The sequence below is a fragment of the Hyaena hyaena genome, unplaced genomic scaffold (assembly GCF_003009895.1).
Source record: "Hyaena hyaena isolate Hyena2069 unplaced genomic scaffold, ASM300989v1 scaffold_964, whole genome shotgun sequence".
NCBI lineage: Eukaryota > Metazoa > Chordata > Mammalia > Carnivora > Hyaenidae > Hyaena > Hyaena hyaena.
Window position 1 is genome coordinate 311,196 of NW_024081597.1, and position 23,960 is coordinate 335,155.

Here is a 23,960-nt window from a genome sequence, read left to right on the forward strand (position 1 = left end):
TGTAACCAGAGCAGTTAAAAGTTTATTGGTAAAAGGAAAGAAAAAAGTGTCAATTTTTTTTTCAAATTTCAGAATGCCATCCAGAATCCTTTAAAAAAATATATATGTTGCATAAATCAAATTCTTATTGGTGAAGGTTCTGTACAGAATTAGTCTTGTTAATTATGCATTTGGACAAAGTAACTTGAGGCATGTGCATTTTATTTGTTCCACAAATACTGAATGCCAAGTTTGTGCAAGATAATATGTGTAGTATTAGGAGACTATCAGGATAAATATGACATGTCCCTTATAGTTGGCCTATGGAATCCACATGTTGATGAGGAAACCCGAACTCCAGCCTTTCTCTGCAGCCGTACGCGCCAAGTAGTAGTTTTCTAAGGCTGCTGGACGCCAGTGCCCTAAACCAGCTGTAGCCTAGTACCACAGAAATTGGTTTTCTCACTGTGCTGGGGGTTAGCGGTCCAGATGAAGGTGTCAGCAGGGTTAATTTCTTCTGCGGCCTCTCCTAGGTTTGCAGATGATCTTCTTGCCCCTGTGTCTTCACACGGCCTTCCTTCTGTATGTGTGTCCACAGTCCCTCTTACAAAGACACCACTCATTTTAGAACCCACCCTAATGACGTTACTTTAACCTCTAAAAGCCTTATCTCCAAATACAGCCCTGTTGTAGGGTACTAGTTGTTAACACTTCAACATGAATTTGGGGAAGACACAGTTAAGCCCATAACACTCCCCCGAAGTCCTGACATTGTTCGTTGTACCCACACGACACTCCTTGTTTGCCTTTGCACACTTACACTGATGGCAGCTCTGTCTGCCTTGTCTCTGTTTTAATTATTTGGGCAGTGAAGAAGAGTTAGCAAAGTTCTCTTCTACCTTCTGATAGCACTTCATCTTAAAATTTTATTTCATATTGAATTTCAAGTTCTTTTTCTAATGTATGTTTAAACATACATTAAATGTTTGTTGGAGGGGTGGTTAGGTGGTCAGGGTATGATTGGAGGAAGAAACAGATTCAGCTGTAACATAAAGTGTCATGTAATGAGTATTACAAAAGTAGTACAGTGGAGACAAATGCTGTAGAAATGTAGAGGAAGGGTCAGATTATACATGCTTTGAGGTGTTCAGGGGAGGAGTCATAGAAGAGGTGGTATGTGAGTATGTCCTTGGAGAATGGTGTCATATTTTGACATGCAGACCAACAGATGTCAGTTAACACCGCAAAATAATATGACCAAAGCAGTAGACAGGAGGAAGTAAAGTAAGCTATTTAGGCATAGTGAGTATGTCTCTTTGGTTGGAATGTAGCATATTAGATAGTGTATTAGTTTACTATTGCTATAGTAATAAATTACCACAAACTAGTGGGTTTTTTTTAACATTTATTTTTGAGAAAGTGTGCACATGCATATGTGCACACAGGAAGGGCAAAGAGAGGGAGACAGAGGATCCTATAAGGCTCCTCGCTGTGAGCCCAATACAGGGCTCGAACTCACGAACTGAATTCTAAACCTTGAGATCATGACCTGAGCCAAAATCAAGAGTCGGTCACTTAACTGACTGAGCCACCCAGGTGCCCCAGCACAAACTAGTATTTTAAAACAACACAAATTTATTATCTTAACAGTTCTGGAGGTTGGAAGTCCAAAATGGGTCTCAACTGGACTAATTAATTAAGGCGTTGGCAGGGCTGTATTCCTTTCTAGAGGCCCTAGGGGAGGACCTGTTCTCTTGCCTTTTTTAGCTTCTGGAGGCTGCCTACATTCTTGGCCCACTTTCAAAGCCAGCAGAGATCAGTTGAGTCTTTCTAATATCTCATCGCTCTGACTCACTGTCTATTCTCCTCTGGATTCTTCTGCTTTTAAGGACTCTTGTGATTATAACTGGGTCCACCCAGATAATCCAAGATAATCTCCCTAATTTAAAGTCATCTGATTAACAATCTTAATTCTGTCTGCTACCTTAGTTCTCCTTTGGCGTGCACCATAACCACAGATTAAGGGGATGGGACATGGATATCTCTGAGAGGACATTATTCTGCCTACCATAGGTAGGTTGGGGCTAAATTATGGGAGCTTTAAGTACAGCCACTGAAAAGTTTTGGTCAAAGGAATGACATGATGAAAGCAGTGTTTTGGGAGGTTTATTCTATGCTCTATATGCTATCTAGAATATACCACTAGAAAAATCAACCCTGGGGGTGCCTGGATTTCAGCTCCAGTCATGATCTCACGGTTTCATGGGTTCAAGCCCTGTGTCGGGCTCTGTACTGGCAATGCAGAGCCTGCTTGGTATTCTCTTTCTCCTCTCTCTCTCTGACCCTCCCCCACTTGTGCTGTCTCTCTCTCTCTCAGAATAGAGAAATAAACTTTTGTTAAAAAAAAGAAAAATCGGGGCGCCTGGGTGGCTTAGTCGGTTGAGCGTCCGACTTTCGCTTGGGTCATGATCTCGCGGTTCGTGGGTTCGAGCCCCGCGTCGGGCTCTGTGCTGACTGCCAGCTCAGAGCCTGGGGCCTGTTTCGGAGTCTGTGTCTCCCTCTCTCTCTGACCCTCCCCTGTCTCTCTCTCTCTCTCTCTCCTAGAAATAAATTAAAAAAAAAGAAAAATCAACGCTGAATTATCTTTTCAGCTTTGCCATTGATCCTCCCTTCCTCACTCCTTCCTTTTCTCCTTTTCCCCTTCCCTTATTTCTTAGAATAGTTTATATCCATAAATTCTTAATCAGAGGGAACTCGTCCTGAACATTAATTAATACAGCACTGTTTCTGATTGTGTTCACCGTAAGACCTTTCCACCATATTCTGGAAGGAATACTACACTAGCAGTCAAGAGACCTGAGTTATGACTTACACTGTCAGTAATTTGATTTGTAATCTTAGGGATATCCTTTAGTCTGTGATGTAGTCCTCCATCATTGTGATCAGGATAATAATAGCAGCCTGTCTGACATGCTCATCTGACAGAGATATAAACATGACTTTATTCCAGAATAATGTAGCATATTTTTATTTTTTTGTCTGTAGAGAGTAATTGGCTTGTGATTTTAGAACTTTTTTTCTTTTTGTGTCTTTAAGAACCAAGGATCAGACAAAAAACACCAAAAATTAAAAAGCTCAGTGATCCATGCCTAATTGACCTTCTGCTCGCCTCACCCTTTTTCTCTACAAATAGGTATCAGGGCAACTAAGTCATAGCAGGTCAGGTACTATTTTATAGACTTGATTTCAAGACCGGACTACTAGGCTGTGAGTCTTGAAACTCTCACTTTGAGGAGGATAATTTTAATTTAGCTGAATGGTTTTGTGGAAGCTGGTTATGCATATGAAGGAATACTCAGATTTAACTTACTCTTTAGAAATAAACAAGACAGACCACTGGTAAAAATTCCAAGGTGTTTGTGATTCATAACTCAGATTGTTTGCTCTGAGTTGTTTGCAAACTTTTCGTTGGTCTAATAGATCACAATGAATCAATTCAAAACCTCTCCCTCGATTGTTCTATCAAACTTTACAGAGCCATGAAAAAGAAAAAAAAATATGCAGGTTTTACAATATGAAGGTTTGACATATACGTTGACAGTATAGTTGTAATTGCCTCAGTAGATGTGACTGTTAGAGAAAATGTTTCAGTTGTCTGAAATCATAGATCAGTTGTCATAGAAATATGACCCAAGCTATGAATATGAACCTTATTTATAATTAAAAATTTTCTAGTAGTTACATTAAGAAAAGTCAAAAGAAAGAGGTGAAATTAATGATATATTTTTAAATCTATCGGGATTATCATTTCAACATGTAATCAATATAAGAAATTACTGATGAGATATTTTACTTTTTTTGTATTAAGTCTTTGAAATCTGATGTGTATTTTATACACAAAACCCATCCAGTGTGGAGTAGCCACAGTTTTCAAGCACTCAGGGCCACGTGTGGCTGGCAGCTACCATGTTGGACAGTACAGGTCTTCTGCAGAAGTATCTACATAATTCATGCCTGAAATCTTAGAGCCTTTCCTTAAAGCTATCTATGTTGCCTTGTCTAATCCCTCACTTCCTTCATAGTCTTGCTCTGATCCTCACTTCATTCCATATTGTTCTCTCTTAGACATTTCCTTCTTCGTTGCCACATAATCCTTTCTCTTTTACTCTGTCAAGTCTCCCTGTCATGTTTTGCTGAGATTCTCAGGGAAGAAAGTGCTGTTAACAGTATGGCCTCCTACCGACCACCATACACCCTCAAAAAATGTGTTACCAGTAGATCTCACCAATGTCAGGACTATGGGGAAATGAAATTAAGTTCTTCCTCCTCTTTGGCAAAGTCAGGAATCCTTGATAACAGTCGTGTCTGATAGGAAATCTAGTCAGGAGTGTATAACTTGTAGGCTTTATATCTTGTGGTAATAGATGTAGAGTAAGAATCATATGTTTTCCTATACTAACACTTTGCATTAACCAGTCCCAGAAGCCAAAACAGTTAATAGTTACCTCAGAAATGGGATATGAGTATATAGTTCAATTTTGCTGACTAGGTTAGAGCAAAGGACCATAATCAGATGTTCCTGCCAGACCATCCTGCCTCTTTTCCTTCCTGTTTATAATCATTTCTTAGAATTTGTAATTCCTAGGTGTTTCGTAGTCATGCATTGTTTTACCTCTCATAACACATTATATAGCCCCAATTTATAAATGCACAGACACCCAGTGATTTGTTTTTTGCTAAGTAACTCAAGAAGTCAATGCCAGAAATCCAAAAATGAAATTAAGAAAATTTCATTTATAGTTGCATTTAAAAACTAAGAGTAAATTTAACAAAAGAAGTATATAAAACATGTACTCCAAAAACTATAGAATGCTGTTGGAAGAAATTAAAGATCTGAATAAATGAAAGTATCCCATGTTCATCTTTTCTTAATATTGTTTAGGTACTTCTTAAGTTGATATACATATTCAACAAATCCAAGTTCTCCTGTTTCTTTTCTTTTTTTTTTCTTTTGGCAGAAATTGACAAGCAGGTCCTCAAATTTATATGGAAATCCAGGGAACCCAGAATAGCCAAAAATGATATTGAAAAGGCAGACAAAATAGGAAGACTCAAACTCTCTGATTTCAAAAACCTATTATAAAACTGCATTAATCAAGACAGTGGGGCATTGGCATAAGGAAGGACTTGGAAATGCTTGTAGACCTTCCCTGTGTCTGGGGCTCAGAGTTATTTTAAAATGACAGACCAGCCCACTTTAGGCTTTTAAGAATTTGTTAACATTTAGCTGATTTCTTGCCCACTTTTGTGGTGCCTGCTTCTTCCCATGCTATGCCAGAGACGAACCAGTTTCTGTGTTGTTTCTCTTTAGAGCAATTTGTTACTCTGTGGATTTCTGGGTATTTTTGATTGTCTTGCACAATCAGCTGTGTGGTGAATTCAACTGTAGATTCATCTTTTCTCATTGTTATGGTGGAAGGAATATTCTCTTCTTGCTTTCTGTATCCTTTTTTTNNNNTTTTTTTTTTTTTTTTTTTTGCTTTCTGTATCCTAAACAGAGTGGAAGTAAGATGGTGGTGCTTATCTCGTAATAGATCCAGCACTTAGTTAAAATTTCTGTAAGTAGGTTGAATTCATTGAATACTTAGGTATATAAGTATTATGCTTGGTGTGCTGAGCACTTAAAAAAATCATCTCATTTAATCCACACACCTGTCTGTGAAGTATAGGTGCTATTATTATTCCTATTTTTTTTTAGATGTAAACTAAAGCTCTGTGGAGAAAAGGTACTAAAGGCACAACAATAAATAAACATTTTTGCTGATTTTACCTAAATCACCTTTCCTTTCTCCTCCTTCCTGAGTAAAATTCTTGCATCTTTTTTCATTTCTGCAAGGAAAGGAGAGGTGTCTGTGGCATTGCAACTTCTCATTTCCTCATTTAATGGACAGTGAGGCACAGTATGAATGAAGGAAAGGCTTGAAGGGATCTAGTTGGACTAGTTGGACTTTTGACTAACAGAAGACACTCTCAGGTCTGAAGGCTTTGGGTGGTACTAGCAACTAGGTTTATAGCAGGTGAATGATAAAATACATTTTCTCCCCTTCCCTTCTGTCTTTAGTGTGCAGTAGATAATAGCCTTCAGTTTTCTCATGTTATAGTAGAATTTTAAGTATTTTCCATTACTATTAATTTTTTGTACTAACCTGCTCTGTGGGAATTTCTGTAGGTAGCCATCGTACTGAAGACCTTATAATTCTGCCACTTATATTTGTCTTAACAAATTCCTTTGTAAACTACATTCAACAAAAGGTGGACTAACAAAATGTTTTCATTTTTTAAATTTCTGTTTTGTTCACTCCCATAAAAGAAACTATGAGATGAGCCTGATCAATAAGCTCAAATAAAACAAATGTTATTAATTCATCTCTTCACCTATTTTCTGAAATTCATTTTCTAAGATGTACCATTTGTAACTGACCACATTAATCATTCTACATTTTCTCACACTCTGGTTGATAGATGCAACTGAAGCTTCATGCATTGCCTATCTTTGTTGGAATTTCAGCACCTTTTAAAATTTTCCACGTTAATATAAACTGGATAGTAGACCCCTGGCTGTTATTGTATTCGTGAACAGCATTAATACAGAGACTGTGCTAAAGTTTAAGGAACTGGAATATGGAGACAAGGAGCAGTATTTATATATGATAGGATATTTTATAATGTTCTGTCTTGAGGTAATAGCCACTTATATGCTTCTTCTTTCCTAGCTATCAGGGAATATGAAGAATAGAGAAAGCATCCAGGAACCTAGATTTGATTATTACAACCATGAAGTTTCTGATATTGACCTCAGTGATTGTGAATTTCCACATGTCATTGAAATTTATGACTTTCCACAAGAATTTCGTACTGAAGACCTCCTGCGAGTTTTCTGCAGTTATCAGTAAGTATTTGCAAACCATTGGGCATATTTGAGAAGGTGGGATGAAGTTTTCTTAAAATGTCTTTGAAAAATCATCTCTTTAGTTTGCATATTCCCTATGTTTACTTTAGCATCAGTTTTGTTTATTGTCTTTACCAAGTCCATTAGAAATCTTCTATATCAAGCCAGTCTTCTGAGGTCTTTAAAATGCCAAAGTCTTTCTAGACCCCATTTTAGCATTTAAGAATGTCCTCAGTGATGACTTCTGAATGTCTCCATGGTGCACTTAGACCATTTATATTTATTATAACTATTGATATATTTGGATGTATGCCTGCCATCTTTTTTTGTGTTTACTTGTTTCATCTTTTTCTCTTCTTTCTTGCCTTCTTTTGGATTGATGAGGTATTTTTTTCTCATTCTATTTTGTTAGAAATGATACTTTGTTTCTATTCTTTGGTGGTTACTTTAGAAATTACAAAATGCATGCTTAACTTATCAGTGGCTAAAGTTAGTATTTTTACACTCTTTCAAAACATAAGAGGTTTTAATACCATTTCCCAATTCTATTTCCTTCGTTTCCACCACTCCCAACTAATATGCTATTATGACTATTTTCTTAATTTTTGTTCTTTTTAAACTCCATTTGATGTTACTATTTTATATATTCAGCATTCAGATTTATCCACATTCTGTGTTCTTCATTTATACATCTTGAATGTATCTTCCATCTGAAATATTTTTCTTCCTGCATGGAACATATTTTTTTAGCACTTAATTTAGTAACAATCTGGTGTTAAACTCAGTTGTGTTTTTTGTTGTTTTTTAATGGAGTTATTTCAACTTCATTTTTCAAAGACATTTTTGCTAGGTGTAGAATTCTAGGTTGACCAGTCATTTTTCTCTCAGAAACACGCAGATTTATTCTGCTGTCTCCTGGCTTTCTCTGTGGAGAATAAGAAGCCAGCTAACAGTTCAACAACTGTTACTTCTGAATGTAATCTGTCTTTTCTCTTTGGATGCTCTTAGGAGTTTCTCTTTGTCTTTGGTATTGTGCACTTTAATGTAATGGGGCTTTGCTTTTTCATTTGTTTGTTTTATTCTTGAGATTATCTGGGCTTCTTAAATCAGTTAAGTAAGTATTTTTCATTTTTTGGAGAACACACATATTATCTCTTCACATATTGCCTCTGTGCCAGTCTCTCTTCTCTAAGATGCCAAGAAAATATATATTCAACCTTCTCACTTAATCCTCTTGTTACCTGTCTTATATTTTCCATATTTGTCTCTGTTACATTCTAAGTTGTTTCTTTAGCTCTTATTTCCAGTTCACTTATTTTTTCTTTAGCTGTGTTTAATTTTTATTAAATCTGTCCATTGAATGTTTACATTTCATTTTATGTTTTTCTTTTTTTTCAAAGTTATCTATTTGTTTTAAAATCTTTAGTTTCTTTTATTCCAAAATATTTTCAAGATTTAAAAAATTTCTTCAAGTGTGTTAAACATAAACCATCTGTGGTCTGTGTCTGGTAATTTCTTTACCTGAAGTCTTTTTAGTTCTGCTTCTGCAAATTCTCACTCATAGTGTCTTGGCTTTTTCGAAGGATTAGTTTTTTTTTTTTTTTTTTTTTTTTTACTGTGAGCCAGTTCTTTTCCTTAGAATTTTATTTATGGGAATTGAAGTCTGAAGTAGAAGAGAAAGATTTCTCCTGAAAGGAGAATACGTGTTTTCTTCTTCCAAGCATTGAGGGCCCTAACAGTTCAGCAGCACTGTAAATTAAAGTATTGATTGGAGGTTATTCTTACCACTGAGATAGAAATAGTCAAGTGGAGAATAATAAAAAATGATTGTTATATGTCTCAACTAGTTTATTTTAACAACACATATAAACACTTGCCAGTCTTTGATGCGGTTAAAGCCTTTTCTTTCTATTAAGTTATTGGTCTGTTGATAATTGTTCAATGGAAGTGGAACAAAAGCTTTAATGTACCTTTAGAGGCATCTGAGTGCATATTCCTTATAGGTTAAAATGTTTCTGTCTTTTGCAGCTGTTTTGCCCAAACATAATTGGTAATCGTTCTTGGATTTTTTTAGTTGACTTCACCATTCTCTAATCTTCCAAAGCATTCAATTAAGTTTTTATAGACTCACCAACTCTTCTTTTTTGACACTCATATTTCATTATTTAAATTTTATTAAGTTATGTAGTGAAAATGTAAATAAAAACAGATATAAGTGGGTTTTGAAAACAGTTGCACGAACTCTAGTTATGTATGTAGTTTATACGTATATAAGACAAGGTAAAAGAAACAAAAGTATACCTCTGTACCTTTACCTCATAAGAAGAAAATAAGTTTCAGGAATAAAGAAACAATCCAGAAAGAGAGTTTTTAAGAAAGAGATCTTTAGGATCTTGAAGAAGTCAGTACCAAGAAGGATTATACTTTAACATTCTAATCCTGAAAATTAAAAATGAACTAAGCCTGTTGTCTGATGCTGCAAATTTAAATTTAAAACTCAGTCTGTAAAGTGTCTGACCCTTGATTTCAGCCCAGGTCATAATTTCTGATCGTGAGATCGAGTCCTGTCCAGTTCTGCACTGGGCATGGAGCCTGCTTAAGATTCTCACTCCCCCACCCTCTGCCGTCTCCTGCTCATGCATGCTATGCTCTCTCCCTCTCTGAAAAAAAAAATGCATATGTATCTTGAATTTTTAAGATTCTGTATCAGTTAGGGTTTAGTCCCCCACTTTTTCTTAAAGGGTCAGATAGGAAATATTTTAGGCAACTTTGCCATCATTGCACAAAAGCAGCCAGAGACAACATGTAAACAGATGAGCATGGTTGTATTCAGTGAAATTTTATGTCCAAAAACAAACACGCTATTTTTTAAATAAAGTTCTAGAACAGACAGAACTACCTAGCAGCCATGTATCTTACTTAAATTTGTATAGAGGGAGGGTATCAGTTCTATAACTAAAAGAAATAAGGGGGTGACTGGATCCTGGAGGACATTTAAATCTTCCTGTAGACCATGCGCTCAGTTTATAGGATTGGTCAGTCTAATTCATTAACGTTATGTTAAGACCCTGTATCAGGGCCTGTTCTGCATAAAGTGCCTAATAGATTTTAAAAAGCTGTCGATGAGATTAAATCCCAAATTAGAACCACCTTAGATTGTTCTTAGGAATGATGAGTTTTAAAACCAAGGATTAGTTTTGTTGATGGCTAGAGTTTCCCAAAGACTAGTTAATTCTTATGAATTATTAATTTCCCTTTGCTTTATTTCTTCCTCATTCTTCCTGCAAGTCCATTTTTCTCTCAAACCTAAAAACAATCCCAAAAGAGGAGAAGCATTTTAAAGGATTATAAAATTCCAGTCTAAAAGGCTCTCCAGCACCTATCGAAGGTCTTTCTCTAACCTTTTTGTAAACTCTTATTATATAGACTCTTCCGCTATTGAACTTTTTCAGTCTCCAACCCCTGTGGTCATTTTATGCCATGGTCAAATTTACCCTTACATTCAGGAAATTCTCTAACTAACCTTCAAAGCGTCCTTCGTTCCTTTTTTTCCTCAAAGGAATTTTTTTCTTGTCTGAAGGAAGATATTTTAGCTGTTGTCTTTTTCCTTTCTTTATAGTGCTTTATAAAAATAAAGTCAAGGTCATGGTGCAGAAGCCTTTAATAAAGTCTTGAGAGTCATATACCTGGATCAACTTTATATTTTAGTCACCTCTTTACCAATATTAATAATCTTCCTGATGAATAACGCTATCAGTCATAAAAATAATGAGCAACATTCATTTGTTAAGTGTCCATAAGTGCTCAACACCATGCTCTTTGCCTTGTCATAGATGATCTCACTTCCATTTTCACAATAACTGTTTGGAAGGTACTATTCCCATTCTACAGATGAGCAGAGCTGGCTTCAAGAGAAGTTAAAGCTGCCCAAGGTCTCAACGTGGCAGAACCCTGAGTCCTTTTGTATCTGACTCTCAATCCTGTACCCTTTCTACAGAACTGTTAAACCTGTGAGCAATTTTAAGTTCCTAAGTGAAAAAAATTATGTCATCATTTTGATAGTCATGCTCACTAATAGCTCTGCTCCCAAAATAAAGGTGTTTTTTAGTACTTAATGGTCTGTCTTTTGATTCTGTCTAATCCTGCCTGATGTTTCTCTGATCTTGATTTCTTTTATCCTGAGTTTTTCTGACTTAGCCATAATTCTTTCCTATTTTCCCCTTCTTCTTTCTACAACTAGAAAGAATAGTCAGCCTCTCTGATTAGAGTTTTCTGTATTATTTAGTTTTTGTTTTTGTTTTTGGGTTTTTTTGTTTGCTTCTTGCTTTGAATGACCTGTCTCCCTCTCCCTCTCCATCTCTTTGTGAGCCCACATTTGCATTAAATCCAGGTGACCTTCTCTGCCTACCTCCTCGTCCAATATTCTTCTACCCACCCCCTACTTTTTCTTTTCACCTCTTCTTGTTCTGTGCCCATAAGAACATCTCTTGTAAATAGTGCGATAAATACTTTACCTCCCCAAGGGACATGTGAAGATTAATTAGTTGAAGTCTGTAAAATGGCTGGGAACATAAAATACTCCCAGGTAGTTCTTTATGATGGTATTATTGCTTTTAAAATTCAGTGGCTTCTTCTGTCCTCCAAGCTGTTTTTGGTGTCATTATCCCTATTCCACCTGTGTACTCGTTGAGTGTTTATCTCATCATGAAATGCTTTATGAGACTCTGTTTGAAAGATGTTTCATAAAAGTAAATTTTATTTTAAGAAATAAAATTGTGTTCTTTTGTTGCAGAAAGAAAGGATTTGATATTAAATGGGTGGATGATACACATGCCCTAGGAGTATTCTCCAGTCCAATTACAGGTACTCACCCACTGGATTGCGATAGTCTTTTGTTATTGTCCCTTTTCTCCTGCTCTTGTTCTTATTTCCCTTGTACTCTAGCCAACTGGCATTTTATTCTGCTGGTTATAGGTAAATGGCAGAAACAGGTTTTTGAGGCATAGTGCTTTGGTACCCATGTGCTCCATCTCTTCCTTCTCACTTTAATCTAGTGGTATTTGGAATGAGAGCCAACTCCTTCCAGGGTTATTTGCTGTATTATGGTCAGTTATGATAGGACATAAACAGACTATAAGTAGAAATTTAAGAAACCAGTGTGACTAAATCTTAAGTTTTTTGTAATGTTTTTCCCCTAGACAAATATATTTGAAGTAGCTCTTTAACCTTTCAAGTGAGAAATCTCTCACTGCAAGTAATAACTCTCACAAAGTAATACCTGCTTTCTGAATATATGACTGGGCCTTTTCACTTATATCATTAGCCTCATGATAGATGTGATACAGAAACATCCAAAGAAATTAGAGATGTTCAGAGATCCTGTCTGAACCACTTAGAATAGGGGTCTGCAAACTTACTCTGTAAAGGGCCAGATAGTAAATATTGAGTGTGTCAGGTCTCTGTCACTACTTAATTCTACTGTTGTAATAAAAAAGCATCCCTAAACAGTATTCAACCATTCAGGAATGGCTCTGTTTCAATAAAATGTTACAAAAATAGTGGTTGGCTGGATTTGGTCACAAAACCATAGTTTGCTGATCCCTTTTCTAAAATAATCACTTGCCAAGTTGTTAATGGATTTTCTACAGATTGCCATGAAAAAAAATAAATAAAGCATAGCAGCTAGACCTCTAGGAAATCACTTTCCGTTTTTTGTGTCGTTATCCCCAATTTTCCTTTGTATCACTCTTCTTCATATCTTCTTCTTTCTTACATTTATTCTCCTTTGCAGCTCGGGATGCTCTGGGTAGTAAACATACCATGCTGAAAATCCGGCCCTTGTCACAGGCCACAAGAGCAGCGAAGGCCAAAGCTAGAGCTTATGCCGGTGAGCTTATATTCTCAGGGACTTTTCTTGTTGATAGTGTATTATTGTTCTCTCCAGCACTTATTCCTCATCTAGAATTCTAAAGACATACCACTTTTATTTTTAGTGTTAAAGGTAGTATATTCTTTTTTATTTCTGAGAGAGAGAGGCAGCGTGAGCAAGGGAGGGTCAGAGAGAGAGAGGGAGACACAGAGTCCGAAGCAGGCTCCAGGCTCTGAGCTAGCTGTCAGCACAGAGCCCGATGCAGGGCTCGAACCCACTAACTGTGAGATCATGACTTGAGCTGAAGCCACCCAGGCACCCCAGGTAGTATGTTCTTAAAGAATAAAAGAGGATAGGTTATGTTGGCAATATGGCATCTGAGTAGCCACTTAGAGAGAGTGGGAGATCTGACCAAACAGTATAGCCACCATTTTTTTGTTGACATCCTTGTCTGGTCTACCTCACTGTTGAGCTGTTTGGGTCACTGTAGAAACTGTGTTAATACAGATAACGAAGCCAGGGTTGTTTGTGCTTTGCCGTGTTAGTTTCCTCTGATGATCATCTATTGGCCTATGTTAATTACTGCTGATGCAGACCTTGTTAGTCTATTTTATATGTTAATTATGGAATTAAATCACTTGGCACTAGAGTGCTTTCTCGTCCTTACTTCCTCCTGCCCCCTCCATTTCTCCTATTCAGAGTTCCTCCAGCCAGCAAAGGAGCGTCCTGAGACTTCAGCAGCCCTAGCCAGAAGGTTAGTCATCAGTGCCCTTGGGGTTCGAAGTAAACAGAGCAAAACAGAAAGGGAAGCAGAGCTCAAGAAACTGCAGGAAGCCCGAGGTGAGTTGAAGTGATAGTGTTCTTTAGTTCTCTAGAGCTCACTATAAGGCATGTGGTTTAAAAAAAAAAAAAAAAAAGAATGAAGCCCATTCTATTTTGTCATTTCCATTTCCTAGAAGCCTCCCAAGTATATTAAAATTGTTTTCAAGACTTATATTTAGGGGGGAGACATTTCAGGATTCATCTTCCTGTTCCATACACCAAGTCATCCTAATCCATGTTCCTGCTGTTGTTTTCTAAGAGACAGGTTTGGTCTTCTCAGCTCATCATCCATGGCTTTTTCTCTAGTTGTTGCTCTAAACTCTCAGCAAAATTTTCCTGTAAAGACATAGTAGTCTCTAAGGCAGAAAACATTTGCTGTGGTTTTATGGAGCCTTGATTGCCATGATATAATCTAATGGTTTAAATTGTAGGTAGAAAACAAATTAAGGAAGAGCCAGCAACTGACATGGATGATAGTAACCATAGGAGGTATTTTTTCCTTTAAAGGCAGTCCTGAGTGGTTCCATTAGAGTACATATAGATTAACCTATCTTCTGATTATTTTGCAGTACCTATGAGTTCTTAGAAAATACTTCCATTGATCCACAGCAGGGTTTTTCTATCCCTGTAGTTTGGAGTTAAGGTTAAAATCTCTCTTTTCCCTCCTTATAGGCTGTTGACTTAAATGTAAAGGCCTGGGACTCTGGCTTTACACTTAAGTACTTTTTATCAACTTTCCAGGCTTTAGACAGTCTCATTGCCTTAGCCTACGATCTGTGGAATCTGTGAAGCAATTTATTCTGAAAATTCCACTTACCAAAAAGTAACTTCATTTTTCCATTAAACGAATTGAAGTTTCAAACTCCTTGTTTATTGTCAGTCTAACAAGGCCATTAATACTTCCTGTCCACTCTGCTTTGGTGATAGCAGGCGGCTTGCGGACTCTCAGCTGCACTGGCCAGATAACCAGTGACGGAGTGTGTCATGGCAGGTGCTAGAGTTTCAGAGTTGAACCCAACTAATTTTTTGAAACCTTAATGATTATAATGAGGCAGTTTTGATTTTTCCAGTGCGTGTTCACTCAAGGGCCTTTAACAGACTGTAGGTAGTTTTTATAGATGGCAATAACAGAACTAGAGTTAAGGAGAATGTGCAATGTCCTTAACCCTTTACAAATGGTTATCTCTGAGGAGAGTGTTTTTTTCTGTGATAACCACAATTATCTCAGAAAATCAAGAAAGGGTAATAACCGAGGTATCTATAAAAGAAGATAATGGCCCTTTTTTTTTCAACGTGTTATGCTTCCCTACCCTGTGCATGTAATATTACCTGTATCCTCACAGGTACTGCAGCAATAGTTTTGCCCAGATGTCATCTTGAGTATTTCCCTCTATTTTTCTGTCAGCACATATAGCTTCATTGGAAGTATTTGTTTTAAATGCCCACTTATACAGAGGACATTTCAATGATGCAATTAAAAAATGAGACTATTGGCCAAGTAAGTACCCTGTTACTTAATTTTTTTTTAATGTTTTATTTATTTCTGAGAGAGAGAGAGAGAAAGGAAGACGCAGAATCCGAAACAGTCTCCAGGCTCTGCTACCTGTCAGCACAGAGCCCGATGCGGGGCTAGAACCCACAAACCATGAGATAATGACCTGAGCCGAAGTCGGACGCTTAACCAGCTGAGCCACCCAGGCACCCCTCCTGTTAATTAATTTTTAAAGAAGGCCCTTACTTGTGAATACAGACTCACTGTGATAAGTCCCTCTTATCCCTTGGTGCTGAGGCTGAATAGATTATAGAAGATTCTTCCTTTATTATGCTTCAGAGCTCTCCCATTCTTCATATCTGAGAAAAAGCATATGGAAAATACCTGATATATCTCTTTCTGACTTTTTTATGCATTAAGCAGATATTCTTGTACCTGCCTGCATGGAGCCCAAGACTCCTCACTTAAAGATTTTTTTCTATGGAAATGAAAAGTACTGTTTAGGTATTCAGCAGAACAGATATTTTTTCTCCAGACCTCCTTCCACTGGAGGGGGAGGGATCAATACGACTTGGTGAATAACATAATAGGTTCTGGAATCAGACTGCCTAGGTCTACCCATCAGCTCTAAAATTTCCTGGCTGTGTGACCTTGAGCAGATTACTTATTCTCTGGAGGCCTCTGTTTCCTCATCCATAAAATGGAAATGAAGTGAGATAATCCACATAGGTGCTTAGTCATCTTCAGAACCCAGAGGAATGCACTCTCTCCTGTTTCTATAGGTCTGTAAGAAGTATGTGATAAATGTTAGCTGCTCCTGTTTTTAGCAATAGTAGTAGTAGTATATGGTGAGTCTAGCAGAGTTCAGTGCATATTTTTTGTCATTACTTTTTTTATTTTAAGTTTTCTGTAACACTCTATCAACAACATTTGGCATTCACTAAGCACCTGCCCCATGTGAATTATGCAATGTGCTCCTATTTGGGAGAATTAGAGAGATGCCAAAATGCTATTCCTCTATTTAAGACTTAGTCTAGTGAGGGTATCTGCCTTGAGTACAGAAGAAAGTAATTTTTCAAACAATTGTTTGTCTTCTCACTTCAGTTCTGAGAATTTTTTTTTAATTCCAGTATAGTTAACAGTGTTAAATTAGTTTCAGGTATACAGTATAGTCATTCAGCAATTCTGTAAACCACTCAGTGCTCATGAAGATATATGTACTCTTAATCTGCATCACCTATTTCACGTCCCTCCCACCCACTTCCCCTCCGGTAACCATCACTTTGTTCTCTGTAGTTAGGAGTCTTGTTTATTGGTTTGTCTTGGTTTTTTCCTTTGTTCCTTTGTTTTATTTCTGAATTCCACATGTGAGTGAAAAATCATATGGTAATGATTTTGCCTAGCATTACACCTCCTAGCTCTATTCATGTTGCTGAAAATGACAAGATTTCATTCTTTTTAATGGCTGTATAATACTCGTGTGTGTGTTATGTGTGTGTGTGTGTGTGTGCGCGCGTGTGCGCGTGTGCGCGCGCATGCGTGTGAGACCTCTTCTTTATTCATCTATCAGTGGATATTTGGGCTGCTTCCATAATTTGGCTGTTGTAAATAATGCTACAATAAACATAGAGGTGCATGTGTTCTTTCAAATTAGTATTTTTGTATTCTTTGGATAAATACCCAGTTATGCGATTATAGGATCATATGGTAGTTATATTTTTAATGTTTTGAGAAACCTCCATACTGTTTTGCTCAGTGACTGCACCAGCTTGCATTCCCACCAGCAGTGCACGAGGGATCTATTTCTCCATATCTTTGTCAGTACTTGTTTCTTGTGTTTTTTATTTTAGTCATTCTGACTGGTGTGAGGTGATATCTTATTGTGGTTTTGATTTGCATTTTCCTGATGATGAGTGATGGTTGAGCATCTTTTCATGTGTCTTTTGGCCATCTATTTGTCTTCTTTGGAGAAATATCTGTTCATGTCTTCTGCCCACTTTTAATTGGATTATTTTCAGTTCTGAAGATTTTAAGATTAAAAGCACGACAAGGTTTTTGTGATTAAAAGATGGGAAGGCAACTCCAGGCACTATAATATGTTATGATAACTCTGTGATGGAAGATATGGTCTCCAGTTTAGAGCTGGCCCAGGAAAGTTAAGTAATTGGCCTAAAGTCACCTCGCTGATAAATTCAGAGGAGGCATTTGAACCAAGGCTTCTTTTAAAACCCCATGGTCTTTCTACAATACTGTAATCCCTCTTGAACGCCTTTTGGAGTAATTAACACTTTTTCCCAGAAAAAAAGAGTTTTTAAGATCTTCAGAAAGTGAAATAGGACAGTCTTTTTCTTAGTTACCTGTTCTAATGGTGAGCTTTCACTGTCAAAAGACTCTTCCTTAGGTCTAACTTCTATCTGTACAACAGTTTAAGCCATTTCCTCTTCTCTTTTCCTTAGAAATAGGAAGTATATGTGGACACCATTCTATTCTAATTTTTAAAGATCAAAGGCAGATTATTTAGGAATAAGGGAATCTGGGCTGTAATAGAGTTTTTGCCATTAACTTTAGCTGTGTCGCCATGGGCACAACTCTTACACCTTTCTGTGCGCCAGTTTCCAACAAAGCAAAACTAATGCCTAACTTACCCTGGAGAATTTTTTGACCACAACCTAAGGTAACATGTAAAAATGTTTAGAAAGGTGCTTTACAGATTCAGGATACTATTATTTATGTGACTCTTAGAAAATTAGTGTTCATTATAATGACACAGGAGTGACACCTATGTACTGTGTACTGCTGCTACCCATCCATTATCCATGACAAACAGTGCTAATCAGTTATGGCACTCTTTTTTGGTGAGTTTTGTCTTGACTGTTGCCAATTGATCAGAATTCAGCATGGAAATTGAAATCTGTGTACAATCCTGATATAGGTACTTTTATAAACAGTACTATAAAATATACTAGGGAATCCTATAGGTACTAGGATTCCCCCACCCACCCACTTGAAGAGTTCTACTTTCTGGCATAGTGTCTGGTTCATAAAAAGATATTCAGTGTACATGTTTGTTGACTGAACACATGAATGACAATGGTCACTTTTTCTTCATAAACCTTATTTCATTCATGATTTTTTTTTTTTTTTTTTAATTTATTTCTAGGAGAGAGAGAGAGAGACAGCGTGAGCAGGGTAGGGTCAGAGAGAGAGGGAGTCACAGACTGAAACAGGCTCCAGGCTCTGAGCTGGCAGTCAGCACAGAGCCCCACGCGGGGCTCGAACCCACGACCGCGAGATCACGACCTAAGCGAAAGTCGGACGCTCAACCGACTAAGCCACCCAGGCGCCCCTCATTCATGATTCTACTTTGAGCTCTTCCAAATCCTTTATGTTTTTCTTTATAAAGCCCAGAGTTGAGCACTGCCTATGAAAACCTTGTAATTAATGAGTTTGGGATTTGTGACTTTTGAGATTAAAATATTTCCTACTAAGTTCCCTCACACTACTTTGGTCTTCTTACTTACTCTTCTAATGAGAAGTCTATGTCTTAGTCCTTAATTAAAAAGTAGATTCAAAAATAAAGCTATTCTGAGAAGAATCAAGAAAAAAGAAATACCCAAATCATTTTAAGCAAATCATGTGCATATCTGGAGGATAAGAGCTTTTAGTTCATAGTCTTAGAACATGGAGATGTTTTTCAGTCCAACAGAATGCATAACAGATCAGAGCTGCACTTAAGAATGGGAAATCAGGGCGCCTGGGTGGCTCAGTCGGTTAAGCGTCCGACTTCAGCTCAGGTCATGATTTCACAGTTCGTGGATTCGAGCCCCACATCAGGCTCTGTGCTGACAGCTAGCTCATAGCCTGGAGCCTGCTTCAGATTCTGTGTCTCCCTCTCTCTGACCCTCCCCTGCTCATGCTATCTCTATCTCTCTCTCAAAAGTAAAGGAAAAAAAAAAAGAATGGGAAATCAAAGCATAGATCATCCTTGGTCCTTTGTATTTGACTTAATCATGTTTTAAACCAGTGATTCACATGAAATAATAAAATTACATTTTAAAGACCAGATTCAGGAGTATATGTAAAGTTTCTCCATGTTTCACTTATCAAAACACTTGATTCCCATCTAAAATTGGAGATAGAAGATACCATTACATCTCAGAATAAGCTACTCTCTCATTTTCTTTTCTTTTTTTTTTTTTTTTTTAATAAATGTTTTATTTATTTATTTATTTATTTTTAGGAGAGAGAGAGAGAGACAGCGTGAGCAGGGAAGGGTCAGAGAGAGAGGGAGTCACAGACTGAAACAGGCTCCAGGCTCTGAGCTGGCAGTCAGCACAGAGCCCGACGCGGGGCTCGAACCCACGATCCGTGAGATCATGACCCAAGGGAAAGTCGGAAGCCTAACCGACTAAGCCACCCAGGCGCCCCCTACTCTCTCATTTTCAAAGCTTGCTATAATTTTATTTCTTGTTTCCGTTTTACTCTTGGGGGTAGGTGGTTAATTGACTGGTTCTAAAAGGCATCTTTTGGGTCACAGGCCTGAAAGGCAGAGTAAGTAAACAATGATTTGATCCCCTAGTTTGCTTAATTAAAATCACTAAGAACTTAAAAGTAAAATCATCCCTATAGAATACTTAAGTCAACTGTAATAAAAAAATTTAATTACAACTGCTACCTTTTGAAATTCTTTTCAGGCACTCCATTATTCTGCCTTCAACGGGTCTGCCACATTGCGGACTCATAATCTAGGTTGTGTGGCATTTTCTTGGTGTCTTTTCTTTCCTAATGTGAAATTCCCTTCATTTCTAACCACATTTCTCTTTTCATCTTAATGTGATCTTTCTCTCTGAGATGCAGCATTTACCCATATTTTTGCTGTCATCTACTGTTTAATAAACTTATATCACTGGCCAGTATCAGATGAAAATGTTAATTAACCCTAGGATTAACTGATCAGCTTATCAACTATTGCTAAATAAACAGCACATAGTTCTTTGTGTTGACCCTTAATACATTGATGAGCATTCTACCCTCCAGAGTGTAATGTCCCCTCTTAACACTTATGTGATCCCAACTACATCTTTCCCAGTATCATAATGATTATATAAATAGTTGTAAGCCTAAAACCTAAAACCTTGCTAAAATTAAGAGGTTACTTATATTATTTCACCTTAATCTGTCAGGTCTGTCAGTCCATAAAAGAAGGCAATTAGATTAGTTTGACCAGACTTGTACTTCAAGTCTGCATGTTGATTATTCCTCTTTAGGGAATTTTGTGATGATTTTTCTCCATCATTTTCTAAGGCATAGAAGTAGATTTTGAAAGTTTTAATTTACATTCCTTTTCTTTGTTTTCTTTTGAAATGACACCATATTGGCCCTTTTTTCATCTTCATCCCTTTCCATTCCCTGAATGGTAAGTGGTGATTCAGGCAACATATTTAATAGTCATTTATGCAATTTATTTGGTATACTGGGAAATGAAGGTCTCTAGGGCCAGCTTATGTGCGTACTTTAGGTTAATCATTTCATACAGTTTTTTCTATTCTGCCTTTAGTTCCTTGCCTTTATGGCTGCAATTTGTTGGCCTTTTTCTTTACTTAGTTTACTTTTTTTAACTGTTGAAGGTAAAGTTATTGGAGCTCTTTTCATGCAGTCTCAAATTAAGAGGAGCTCTTCAGGCAGTCTATCAGCTATTCAGCTATTATCTGCTTTCCTTTCTCTCTCTGTCTTTTTTTTTGAGAGCAAGCGTGGAAGGAACAGAGAGAAGCTGGGAGAGAGAGAATCTCAAGCAAGCTTCACACCCAGTGTGAAGCCTGACTTGGGGCTCAATCTCACAACCGTGAGATCATGATCTGAGCTGAAATCTAGAGTCGGATGCTTAGCCAGCTGAGCCACCAGGTGCCCCTCCTCTCTCTTTTTTTGTTTTTCATTTTCCCCTTTTCTTTGTAGATATTTTCAGAAGTCAGGACAGTAGATAGTAAAGGCCTGTGTTCCAGCTTTCGTTTTTCACTGGTTATGTAACCTTAGGCAAGTCACTTAACCCCTCGAAGCTTTCATTTCTTTAAAAAGCATTTCTGTATTCAGGTTCTGAATTACTAAATTTATGCCTCACATTGTTACTATTCCTTTGTGCTTCTCAATCTGTCTCCCAGCCTTCACTAGTTTACCACCAGTTTTCTCATACATTACTTTACATGTATTTGGCAGTAGAGATCTATACTCTTTTATTAGAAAACACTAGGGTGGGAAATGTTTCAGTATTCTAAACTTTTTCAGTTTTAGAAAGATAATACGGTTATCTTATTATATATATATCATAACACCAAAATCAAACACACTGACGTTAATATTTCTGTCACGAAGTGTATGATTGTTCCATTAAATGGCATATGTAAGATGATAAGCAGCCTTTTATCTTTTCAGTTTATATTTACTACCAAGTGAATTCTAGCCCTAAACTTTAAAAAAACCCAAAACTTTGTTTTCAGAAGTGCTTTGAGTTTGGAATTGTGTGTTATGGGGAGTTATTTTTCTACTACACACTTGGATTTCTTTTGTTATACTTCTCAGATAGACTTTCTGATTTAAATTTCTGAGCTTATTGAAAAATGTGAGTTCTAGTAGTTCACTTTTCTGGTTTCTTCAGTTTTCTAGGAATCCAGAACCAATTTTGATTGCTTTTGTCTAACGTGGCTTTTGCCTTTAGATCCCCTTCTAATACCTTTACCCTTTTTATAAGAATCAGAACCATAGTGCTTTCCTAAGAAACGGTGGAATCCTTTAGACAAGCCAATTATCCTTAGTGTGGTCTCCCTGGAGAATCCCAATCCCAATTGAAACCTGTCTTAAAGCCAAGTCACAAGACACTGAATTAATTAGCCTTCAATTTGGAATTTGCTGACCCTCTTTTTTTGTGTGTGCCTGTTATAACTTTATTGTTATATTCAGATAGTGCCACAAGGTGGTGCCCAAATAGCAGTGAATTTCTCTTTCTCACATTTCCCAATGCCAGTCAGCTTCCTGACCAAGTTCTTTGCCTTTAAAGTACAGTCAAATATTTAGTAAAGGAATTTTGTAAGGGATTCTACTGATTTGGAAAGGTATGTCAAAATAGCAGGTGTTAACTATAAACTCACCTTGATTTCTGTAGTAATTCCCCTGGTTCATGACTTGCAAAATCTTTTACAGACTTTATTTGAAATAATAGCCCTTGAGAGGAAGCAGGTAGACTTATCATCTATATTTTATGGTAAATGACTAGCCATGAAATTCGAACTGGTATTGTGGCACCTAATGAAGCGCTTGAGTCACCACATCATCTGTGGTCTGTATCATCATAGGTCTTGATGGAAACCAAGCTTCTCTGTTAAAAATTAAAGATGGATTGCCCAGATTTCTGCTTTTCTTTGTTTTGTTTTTAGAAAGTTATTTCTCTCCATTATATGTGGTCATTTTTCCGTGTTGGGATTGTGTATTCCAGAAGGTTTTTGGCCCATGAAAATGCTCTGAAAATACTGAAATTTGATTTGCCTCTGAAATTTTTTTTCTATAAGACTGTAGTAGGGAGATCTGACTAGAGCCAAGTGGTACCATTTCCATTTGAGCAAGAATGCAGAAGAATATTCATACCTATTCTTCATCCTTATTGAAATATTTTTAAAGATCAGTGAAGTGGGAAGAACAGGCAATTATATTGAAGCACTAACACAGATGAGAAATAGAATGAAAATAAATAGATTGTCAGCAAGACTAGAATCTGGTCCTGCTAGATTCTGACTTATTCCATATACTTTTTATTTCTGTTAGCCCCCATATTTCTCTTTTATTATATAAAAGAGTAACATTATTTCCATTTACAATGCACTTGGAAAGTTAAAGATATTAACTCTTGGAATCAGGTAAGAGAAGACCAGGAAATCCTCCTGTCTCATGACTAAAGTTTGCTTATAATTTGGACTAAAGGAAAGTCACTGGTTATATGGAGTGTACTACCACTTTTCATACTGTCCTTACTTACAGAAAGAAAGCGACTGGAAGCCAAGCAACGGGAAGATGTCTGGGAAGGCAGAGACCAGTCTGCAGTTTGAACATCACTCAAGGAAATGGATAGTTCTAAGAATTCAGAAATTATTTCCATAGTCTTAGGAGGACCCTTCTAGAGTTCTGTGTACATGCAGAAGTGCGTGTTAATAAAAGAAAGAGATAAAGCCATCAGGGCGCGCACTGACTGGGTGTAGAAAGAGGATGGACTCCTGTCCGTCTTTGCTTCTGACTGCAGTTGTTTGGAACTGCCTTACTATTTTGGCATAGAAGGGAGCCATCAGCTAGGAAGCTGACTTGTGGCAACTCGGATGTGACTTCCAAGAGTTCTCTGGGCGTGGCAAGTCCCATTGTTGCCGTGGCTCGCGTGTCTAAGATGTTTGAAGCAGATACAAAACAGAGGATTCAAACCTGCCACGATGTGAGATTCTGGCCCTGAAAAGGCAGGGTGCTCTTTCGGGCCTCACAGAGCCGAGGGGTGGCGGAGGGAACAATTAGTAGAGAGATGGAAGTACTTGGTGTTTGAAGTACTTGGTGCTCACAGAATCCACACTGTCACTTCCAGAACTCCGGAGCTGGTGAGCTGCAGCAGCTGTAGGTGTTCCGGCTCCGGAGTGTGCACTGAGCCGGGCGCCCGGGGCTGCCCACTTCAGTGCCCTAGGAAGTACTGAAACAGCACTACCATGTTGTGAGAGGGAGACATTAAAGCTCAGTTTATGACCTTTAACACTGCTGTTTGTCAGTTTTTCATTCCCACAAAAACCTAGAGAACAGCTCTCCTCGGATCTTCATCCCTATAAAGTTGT

General features: G+C 37.5%; 1 protein-coding gene across 4 annotated transcripts in view; it reads left to right on the forward strand.

The window, feature by feature from the left end:
* Positions 1-23,877, forward strand: part of R3HCC1L (R3H domain and coiled-coil containing 1 like) — a 91,812-nt gene extending 67,935 nt beyond the window's left edge. For all 4 annotated transcript variants that reach the window (XM_039221216.1, XM_039221218.1, XM_039221217.1 and 1 more), the window contains 5 exons: positions 6,753-6,928; positions 11,721-11,791; positions 12,720-12,815; positions 13,497-13,637; positions 23,134-23,877. In XM_039221216.1, coding sequence (XP_039077147.1) covers positions 6,753-6,928; positions 11,721-11,791; positions 12,720-12,815; positions 13,497-13,637; positions 23,134-23,201 — 552 coding nt within the window. In that variant the 3' untranslated portion in view covers positions 23,202-23,877. The remainder of the gene's footprint in view (positions 1-6,752; positions 6,929-11,720; positions 11,792-12,719; positions 12,816-13,496; positions 13,638-23,133) is intronic.
* Positions 23,878-23,960: the final 83 nt, after the last annotated feature.